Raw genomic sequence first — 10,617 nt, forward strand, 5'->3', positions numbered from 1 at the left:
GTGGCGACGGCGCGGCGGGAGCGGGAAGTGGCGACGGCGCGGCGGGAGCGGGAAGTGGCGACGGCGCGGCGGGAGCGGGAAGTGGCGACGGCGCGGCGGGAGCGGGAGGTGGCGACGGCGCGGCGGGAGCGGGAAGTGGCGACGGCGCGGCGGGAGCGGGAAGTGGCGACGGCGCGGCGGGAGCGGGAAGTGGCGACGGCGCGGCGGGAGCGGGAAGTGGCGACGGCGCGGCGGGAGCGGGAAGTGGCGACGGCGCGGCGGGAGCGGGAAGTGGCGACGGCGCGGCGGGAGCGGGAAGTGGCGACGGCGCGGCGGGAGCGGGAAGTGGCGACGGCGCGGCGGGAGCAGGAAGTGGTTGAGCAGGCAGAGCTGAGGGTCTATTTGTATCCATTTGTCAACCCCTTCTGTTTGCCCCCACCTCTTTTCGTGACCTCCATCCCTTGTTTATCCATCTCTGTCTATTTTCTCCCTCCACCCTGCTCTTGGTGTTTTCCCATTCTCCTTCTGCTGTTCCTTTTCTTATGTTGCGTCCTGATCCATCCTGTGTTCTAGCTTTTCCACGAGCCTTGATTATGTATGTAAATCAAAAAAGAATTAGGTGTTCATGACTGGGTGTGTGTGGTGGGAGTCCTACACATGAATCTTGCATACAGGGAACGGGGCGGGGGTGGGGTGAAGTGGGGCAGTTAAACAAGCTGATACCTCATCTCCCTGAGGAAGTGCAGAACATCAACATGTCAGAACAAGCTTGAGTGTAAAACGAGCTCCCAATCATGGCTGGACACAGTAGTAAGGATTTTGTCATCATGTTGCAAATCACAAAATGCAGCAAGTAGCATGAGTTCGCCATCTTTGGTTAGGGTGTTCGGTGACTTGCTGTGGCAGCTGCCATGTTTCGGGGACGTGAAGTGGCAGTGCATAACCCATGAATATATTTCCAGAATGTTGCACTTGGGGAATCATAAAATAACTTGTTGGGATATGACGGTCATGGCAACTGGCTCGTTGAGCAGGCCAACATGGACATGGAATGATGAACATGTTTGGAGTCGCCTAATGGAGCACAAAATGAAGCAGGCCGATTGGGAAGGCTCATCAATTCTGATTAATGGATTATTGTGAATTGACAAATCACAGAAACCAGGAAGGGAAAGTACAAAGTTGCTCGTGAAGACGTGGCCTGATTAACATGAATCGGATTTCATTGGATTCACAAAGGTCAAATGTATAAATCTCAACATAATACTCGTTAAAAACTATTCTTACTTCCTCCAGAGTACACATTTTCTCCCTTCATCCATCACATACTTCTCACTATGGCATCCATTCTATTTGCATTACATCCCATGCTCTGCCCACCTCCCGCCATCCCTTTTACCATCCAGCCTGACGGAGAAACCAGCGAAACTGCAGCAACGGATTTGTGATCTCTGTGCCCAGTAGAGCAGCCACCGTCTCGGCTCCTGATCGACCGAGTAAAAGGGGGAGCAAGAGAGCAACGATGGAGAGCAAGTGGTGACTGAACATGACAAAGGATGGCCAGCCAAAGGAGAAGCACCAAGCAGTGTCGAACGCAAAGTAACCAAGAGAAAAGGCAAACAGCATTTCTTGTTCACGGCTGTTTGGGCTTCCTGAAAACAAAAATCCTCATGAACACAAATCAGGTAATCACATGCAAGTACAGTACAGTACATCAAAAAAAATTGTACAAGTACATCAATCACTTATTTTCATAACAATCTTAACATTGATACTGTAAAAATACTGTAATAAAAAACAAAAAAAAAAACTAGAGGGGGAGCACTCGGTAGAGTGCAAAACCTCCGCCGCCAATACTGCTGGGTCGCTTAAGTGAACCTGATGTCCTATTCATTGTAGGTCAAAACGGATCAGACTCTACTGAACCACGATTGAATAAACTAAACTCGATCAACGCGCATGTAGAAATGCCAGAAAAATAAAATCGAAATTTTTTTGAAAAAAAAAGTTGCAAAATTTAGGGGTTTTTTTCTCTAACAAATTTTTTTTTTTTTGGTTGGAAATCACTTAAACCATGTAGAAATGCAAAAAAAAATTCAAATATTTTTTCAAAATGGCCACCATAGCGGCCATATTGGACTTTGGACCAAGTCCAAAATCGAATGGCATGATCCTTGGATCATACATTCCTAATCCCCCCACCAAGTTAAGTCGAAATCTATCCAGGAGTTTTTCCGTAATACTGTTCACAAACAAACAAACAAACAGACGGGTGAAAACTAACCCCCGTCTATCTTCGATGGTGGAGGTTAACAATTTTTTAAATTAAGCCGAGCACCCGCTTCGAGTCGTCTGGGAGGTCGGCGGTTCAAACCCTGGCCGAGTCGTGCCATAGACTTTTAAAATGGTACGTGTTCCTTCCTTGCTTGACATTGAGTATTTAAAAGGATAGAGAACAGACAAACAACCACCAGTTGGCATCTATGAGGATGAGGAAATTCCTCCTTAAAAATGCCACGCTGAGTGTGGTGAGAAAGGCCAATTGTTGTGACGTTGCAGGTACCCAGATTACTCCGAGAGATGACGCCACTTCCTCAAAGCTCAGTGGCTGCGTTTGTGTTGTCTGACAGTCTGTGTGTTGTATCTCATGTATTCAACTACATCTATGCGAGAGAGGTGTGCATGTGGCAGCTCCACTACGAGCTTGAGATCCTGTAAAAATAAAATAAAAATCTCTTTTAACATTACAATTCTAGCTCTGCCACGAGCCATGATCAAATACACAAAAATATATGAAATAAAAATTAAAATGCAATACTGTACAGTCCAATCAAAGATGGTGGTAATTTCTCCAGACTAGATTAACAAAACTATTTACAAAGTCCTTGGACAATGAAACAATCCACCAAACTTGGAAGAACTCTGTGCTGGAACTGGTCCATGAAAAGGAGACAATGTGGAGTGAAAGAACTCCCTACCAACCGAATAACCTTCTCTCCAGTCGTTATAAATTATTTGCTGAAATCATGAAGATGACAAATAAATACAATTCCTCCTCAACATTTATTATGTGGATTGATTAACAGTTGGAATAAACATTCACGAGTGAAAATTTGGCTTCAAGTTCACAATAAAACCCTTTCCACTCGGGAATCAAGATATTGTTTCGGTTCTGTGAACTTTCACTCCCCAGTAATGGTAACCATCATATAGCAGCTCTTGAGATAAGTTATTTCGTTCGTATGTGTTACAGATAGGGTCCTTTCCTTGTGTCTAATGGGCTACAAAGGAGTATGCGTCGTTTGGGATTAGTTCCGTTTTTCCTCACTTTCTTCCCATTTTTCTATCTTTTAATTCAACACCACATTCAAACCACACGCTACCTCCTCAGCGTATGATGCCAAAACCCCCATTCAAATCACGCACCAGAACTTAACCACCATACTACTTTCAATCACGCCGCCACCACTTTCAACACCACTTTCAACCAAGCCACCACAAAACTACAATTACCTCCACACCACAAAACCAACAACATCCACTTCAGCCTCAACCATCGCTCCACCACTGCTGTGCCATTCCAAACACCACAATCTCAATCACTCACCTTTGATCGATGACAGCAACGACCATCGTGCCTGCTCGGAGCGGCTGCTCGGGGCACCACGACCAACCAAACTCGCAGCCATCAAATGCAAGTTTGCACTGGCATTTCTGTCGTTGTTAGCGGCAACCATCTGTGACTCTCCAGGGACCCTTGTGCTACCAGTGGGGAACAATGCATGCTGCCCACGTGTTAATTCGGGAGATCGGCCCCGAGGCCTGCCTCGAAGACGAATGGAACCATTTCCGGGCCGACGGCTTTGCAGAGCGGGTGACGTCAGGACGCAGGCGAAGCATGGGCCAATGAACATCGCATGCTCAAAACACGATGGGCAAACAATGGTTTCCGCGCGGCAGGGTTACGCCTGTCGGGGATGCTGGGCTCTGCCCCGCTCGCAGCATATAAAATGGCGTTCCAGGATTCATGCGGTTCCTTCTTTCAGAGGTTATTTTTTGGAAGATTTTTCATGGCAGTTTCATGAGGTTCTTTGAGAGATATTTCAGAGGTTTTCTATGAGGTTCTTTTCGGCCTGATTATGGGTGCACTTTCTGGTGGTGGGTTCGAGGTGAAGCATCAACAGACGCAACAGAGTGCCATGGGTCAAGGTGGAACAGTAACCCAGCCGCACAGCGACACCGCTCCATCCAAATTCCCTCTCTTTTGCCTTTCCCCAGCATAGGAAAGTGTCAGGCTCACCAGCATTGGCCGGGTGAGCGCAGAGGTCGCCAACGCCTCAAACTTCCTCTTACCTTCTCGCTAAATCTACCATTTCTCCGAATAATTCTGATGGTACCTATTTTGTCCGCATTATTAAGATTGCTGGTAAGTATTAGTATCAGGTTAGCTCTGCAGTGTATCTTTTTTTGCTTCCAGTAATTATTTTGCCACACCTCACCTATTTTGCATGTCCTTGCTGTACGAATGCCTGTAAATAACCCCATTTTAAATGTTTCACGTGCTTTTCCTAACACTTTCTTTATAAACAAGTAAAAAAAAGACAGAATGTCATAGCCCCTGTTGTTTTAGTAATTTTGTTTTGTTGTCGAGTTTTTAATGGAGTTAAAGAGCTATCCCCAAATTAATGTACAACTAAAGTGGCCATCAGTCTACCAGTCGGCCTTCTTTGATCAGATCGCAAAATAAAGTGAGGTCCACGTGTAAACCATCATGTACTGTGCTTGTGCAAAGTTTGAACAAAATCGGTAAATGCATGTCCAAGAAATAGTTGAGGACGTGTTCGACATCGAGATTTTTACAACTCCAATGGCCACCAGTCGACCATCTTGGACCTGATCTAGAAAAAACAAATGAAGTGCAAATGTACACCATCATGTGTTGTCTGTGCGAAGTACGAATAAAATCGGTCCAAACATGTCTGAGATATGGTTGCGGACGCACACACCGACATGAGACTCGAAACCAAATCCATAAGCCCCAGTTTCAGACGAAGTCCAACGGGGCGAACAAACTCGATGTCAATTGAAATTCAATCTGCTCGTCACGTCTTTTCATTCATTGGTCTAGCAAAGTCTGCACTTAGTGTTAGCCTGGGACATTCTACCCCACTAAATGGCTCGCATGACTAGCCAGTGCTGCATGTGTATGTTCCGTTTGGCAGAACATCACCAGGTGCGGAGCCGAGGATATGGCTTCAAGTTAGGATGCCGTGCCAATTGAAAGGTATCGTAGAAACTTTGAAGTATAATCCTGCTAGACCGGTAGTGCAAGTCAAGCGGCTCTGGCCGTGTAAGATCTGAAAGCCCGTTGGACCAGGGAGTTATCTATGGTTGGTGGCCTCAAGGCCGGAGATCGAGAAGATAAGCCCGGGGAACCACCACCACATTATAGCCCCAAACTCCGGACCCACAACAATATGAAACAAATGGTAAGCAAAATGGAGAAAACGAAACAACTCGAGAAAAGTCCATGATAAAACATCCAAGGCTTCAGAGACAAACTCGCTCTGGAAGATGTGGAATGTCCATGTAAAAGAAGAACACTTATGGTAAGCACAAGTATGGTGAATAAAGAAGATTCCACAACCAGGTCACGTAAGAGACGTCCCAGGAAAAGCGATACATTGCTGGGTATAAAACTCAAATTCAGCAGAAACTAGAATTGAGCTCCACGCAAGGCCATCCTCTTCGCACCGTCCTTTCCATTGTTCCTTGTGACATCATTCTCTCTCGATGAAGATCCGCCAAGAAATAAAAGAAATCGCCTTATCTCTTTCTGAAACCACGCCAAAGAGTGGAAAAGCAACCAGAAAGGTAAACGATGATTGGTGTGTAAAGACGGTAAAACCAAGCTTCACTGTAATGCAGTCACACAACCATTGGAATGGTGTAGCAGTTGCCAGGAGACACTACACTTTCAAACTTAAAAAAATAAAAAAAAATTCAGACTGGAAACGCTGTTCCCGACACTTAACGTGCACATTAAACATTTTAAAATACCTCCCAACTCACCAGGTATGAAATCTGAGAATGGTGTAATGGATGATGCCAGAACTATGACCATCAAACCATGAATCAAGGTCACAATCCTGCAGCTCCATTCTGGGCCCCAGTAGACGCAAAGGCCCTCTTTAGTTCCGTCCCATTTTTTACGGCCCCCTGCACTTCTCAGTAGTTTGTAGAGTCCAAGCCATGCGAGACTGCTGGCGACCACTTGCCAGACAAAATGTGGGATACCTGGAGGGACAGTGCAATAACCTCAGCTTTAAAAACATTTTAATACAAACATTTAGGGAAACTGAATAAACTGGAAAATAATTGGACTTTTCACAATGAGGATACAAAACTGATTGACAAAGACAACAAAGCATGTGCAACTAGAAGGGCACTCAGTAGAGCGTATACCTCCGCAACACAATGTCTGATCCATGAGAACATATCGGGCCAAATACATTTTTGAAATATCATGTTATACAGTACAATATCGTTTTTGGCCCGATCTCTCAATGGTGAAGGATCACTTTAGAAATTAAATAATTCTCATATCCAGATCCAGATATTTACCAAAAATGAATTAATTCGTCCTTTCCACACACCCAACCTGTCCACCAAGTTTCATCCGAATCCGTCCACAACTTTTTGAGATATCGTGCTATATATCAATTTTGCCCTATCTCTTAATGGTGAAGAATCACTTTAGAAATTCTAATATTCGGAAGAGGATCTCGATCTTCACCAAAATCTAATCAGTCGTCCTTATTACACACCCAACCTGTCCACAAAATTTCATCCCGATCCATCCCCAACTTGAGATACCCTGCACACAAACAAACAAACAAAGAAAAAGACATTGCGCAGCGCACGATACTTGCAAAATCCATCCCCCACCTCTCCAAGGGTTGTCATAGTATAGATATATCAAATCATCCATTTCATCAAGATTAAAATTCACAATATTAATCAAAGTTCAAGTCAATTGGATGAAAATTGACGATTTTAGAAGTTTGACCTTGAGTTGACCTTTGACGTGTTGATCTCAAAAATAGTTGGTTTCCCAATTCAGTGACGCAATCTGCAACTCTTGTTCAATTTCAAGTCAATCGAATGAAAAATGACAATTTCAGAAATTTGACTTCAAGATGACCTTTGACCTTAAAATCAATAGACTGATCGTTTGAGACTATCTCTACAACTCGGTAAAGTTTCATGAAGATCGGTTTAAAATTGTGACCTGTCGGTGACAAACAGACAGACAAAAACGAAATCGACTGACCAATATACTTGAAAAATCTTCGATTTTGTAAGTAACAAACAGACAGAACGAGGTAAAAACATAACCTCCTTCACCTTCGGTGGCGGAGGAAACAATAAGAATGTGTTCAATAATGTCGCGTCAGAGGTATCTGTGAACATTGTCCCCTCTGAACCGGGGGGTATAAGGTCAGGTCAGGTATGACATCATGCGCCAGGTCAGGTATGGCAGGTCAGGTACGGCAGATGCCAGGCCCATCCCCATCTCCTTGAGATGCCGAACAACCTGCTGCAACCACGAGGAACGTGGTCGGCCCACTGGCCTCCTCCACTCACGAGACTCCCTCGCTGAGAGAATCTGGTGAGCAGGATCAGCGTCAGGAAAACGAGCCACATGTCCATACATCCGCAACTGACGCTCACGGACTATGCAGGTAACAAATCTCATCCGAGTCTCTCTCAGCAACCGCTCGTTGGACACAAAATCTGACCAGCGATAGCCAAGGATTCTCCGAAGAGACCTGGTACCAAAGGAATTAAGTCTCCATCTCAGATCCCTAGTCAGAGTCCAAGTATCGCATCCATAGAGCAAGACTGGAAGCACCAACGACCTGAAGACTCGGACTTTCGTCCTCCCGCACAGGTACCGGCAGCGCCACACCCCATTATCCAGTGAATCCATGACTCAACAGGCCCAATCTAGACGTCTATTGACCTCTGACTCACAGCCAGCAGAGACATGAATATCACTGCCAAGGTAAGTGAATCTCTCCACGACCTCAACGTCCTCACCACAAACAGGCACAGACAAACAAACCACAAACAGGGTATAAGACCCCTGTGGAATCCAAAACATTTTTGTAACTACTGCGTTCACATAACACTGAGATTGTCCAAGGATCGCAAACTGAACCTCGGGGTGCAACACGCAGGATGCAAAAGGTGAAAAAAAAAGTCTGAGTTTAAATGGGTTTATTCAAAAACAAAATACAGGGATAAAGGTAGACAAGACACTATCAATAAAAACGGACAAATTAAGCGGTCGGCAGACACAAGTAGGGATGAAGGGGCACGCAAACTTTATGTACAAGGAGAGAAATAACCCACAATGGCATCAAAAATAAATAATGAGACTCGCACAACAATGGGGAGTGAACAAGAGCTGGAGCAAGGCATGAGCTGGTTTTGGGTCCGGTATGACTCGTGCAAACTGGTGTTGCACAGAGCTCGTGCTGCAGCGGATGGTGCCGCACAAGGATGGTGAGGCACAGGGTTGAAGGATGGCGATGAGGAGAGGTATTGCTGATGAAGAGGGATGCCCTCTCATGTATTCAACAACGGCAAGAGGGGATGCCCTCTCCAACTGTTGCACCCAGCATGACAACGACCCTCGTAAACTTTGGGACCACCCTCATTGGCTGCCCTTTGGTGTCACGCCTTCATCCAGGTCATCCTGTCACGGGCCTGAGAAAAGGTATTCCGTCCTGTCAGGGAATCTGTGAGCTTAAATGTTACATGTCACCACATGAGGGGTGCTGCGGTGTTAATTCGCTTAGGGAGTAAAAATAAGTTCTCCTGTACATGATTACCCTCTGATTTTTTTCCTACGTTTTTATCTTCCAAGTATGGCCATAAGTTCGGGACAGAGTCCATGAAACAACAGGAGACACCCCACATTCCCGTTTTTGAAGGTGAGGAGGCCACGTCCCGAGGACAGAGAAAAAGAAGGATAAGAGAGGAAGATCAAGAAGGCGTGGAGTGTGTGCTTGCGGAAAGGCGTGGAGTGTGTGCTTGTGGAAAGGCGTGGAGTGTGTGCCTGGAGGAGATTGAGCAGATTGGTGCACGTCAAGAGCTGATTGAGGAGGTGCTGGCAGGATTTGAGCATTTGAAGTTTGGAAGGCTGCAATAGGCGAGGAACGATCCTGCCTGTGCATCCCTTGGGATGGTGTAGGCGCTTTCCTCCCGGTCTCGGCAGGAGATGGTGCCATTTTGTTTGAAGGGTGCACGCACCGGATGAAACTTCCCGACATCAAATCGACGAGGGCTCGGCTGAGTACCAGTGCTTTGGAAGGGTGGTTTTATTTTCGGTATTACCCTTTGTCTGTGTGTGCAAGGCCTCAATCGTCGGAATGTTTGTTGAATTTGTGCATTGTTGTCCTTATGATCTTCGTTGCTGTCCTTGTGGGTATTTGTGTTTTATGAAAGAATCCATGTCAATGAGCGTGTTCGCTTCCAAGAAATAAGGACCGCTCGACCATCCCTGGAGGTTGGTCGGTGTTAACCGCCTGGCTACCACAAATTTGGTGAGTGGGATTCAAACCCCAGCACCCCTCTGACAACTGCTGACAGGAGCGGAGTTCGAGCCCAGCCACCTCTACGACAATATAAATATACATATACACAGATATACTTCTTTTTTTTTTTTTAAAGCGCTTCCAACCAAGAGTAAAAACTCAACCAACTCCGCTAATTTCAGTAAAAAAAAAAAATTACCCCTGCTTGGGGGTGACGGTCATCTCTGAAGCTCTGTAGATGTGGATCTCTGATCGACTTAGAATGGCTTCGATGTCGCCTTGTCTTTTGGTTCAACGTACAGACGAAAGTCCGGGAGTAAAAAGGATAGAAAAGCTCAGAAATCAAACTACATTTCTGAGTTATCCGGAGATAGATTTTGAAAATGGTCGATTTGGAACATTTATGATCAATGAGTCTTCAAAAGGATAGAAACTGGACCTCAGAAATCAAACCGCATTTCTGAGTCATAAATGGCGGATGATATTTTGACAATGGATGATTTCACAAGTTCACAGCATCGGTGACCTTGACGTTGACCTTCAATCAGGTCTAAAGTCATACCGTCATGCATCACTCATCGACCCCTACCTACATACCAAGTTTCATCAAGATCGGGTGAAATTTTTTTTGACCGTATCACATCGACGATTTTTCTAACGTTGAAGACACGTGACTCGATAAGCAGGACGAATTTTAAAAAACCGGCCTGACCAAATTTAGATATTGTTCCATATTATCAGAATCCGAAGGAATTTAGAAGATCGGATCACAAACGGCGGAGGAGATAGATTTTGAAAATGGACGATTTCGGAACTTTGGAGTGACCTTGACGTTGACCTTGACCTTCAATCGGGTCAAAGGTCATTCCGTCGTGCATCCCTCGACATCTACCCACATACCAAATATCAAGAAAATCAGAAGAAAAAAATGGGGACGTACGGACATCGAGACTGGTTTTATTAGGTCATCTCATTAGAGATGACCAAAAAAACCAAAGCAGACCCAGTCTGAGGGAAATGTTTCACCTGCTTC

General features: G+C 45.4%; 1 protein-coding gene across 6 annotated transcripts in view; it reads right to left on the reverse strand.

Annotated features, from left to right (window-relative positions):
* Positions 1–10,617, reverse strand: part of TLCD5 (TLC domain containing 5) — a 52,758-nt gene that overhangs the window by 28,262 nt on the left and 13,879 nt on the right. Inside the window, exons 1-4 of one of the 6 annotated variants that reach the window (XM_085859205.1) lie at positions 8,431–8,859; positions 6,052–6,276; positions 1,379–1,631; positions 791–1,053 (exon numbers count right to left, since the gene is read on the reverse strand). In XM_085859205.1, coding sequence (XP_085715331.1) covers positions 960–1,053; positions 1,379–1,631; positions 6,052–6,276; positions 8,431–8,617 — 759 coding nt within the window. In that variant the 5' untranslated portion in view covers positions 8,618–8,859 and the 3' untranslated portion in view covers positions 791–959. Of the gene's footprint in view, positions 1–790; positions 1,054–1,378; positions 1,632–3,586; positions 5,757–6,051; positions 6,277–8,430; positions 9,632–10,617 lie in introns of those variants that run through there. The other 5 variants (XM_085859203.1, XM_085859207.1, XM_085859202.1 and 2 more) reach the window with 5 other exon arrangements.

Source organism: Eptatretus burgeri, chromosome 16, assembly GCF_056783735.1.
Source record: "Eptatretus burgeri isolate ZD-2024b chromosome 16, Ebu_testis_v1, whole genome shotgun sequence".
Taxonomy (NCBI): domain Eukaryota; kingdom Metazoa; phylum Chordata; class Myxini; order Myxiniformes; family Myxinidae; genus Eptatretus; species Eptatretus burgeri.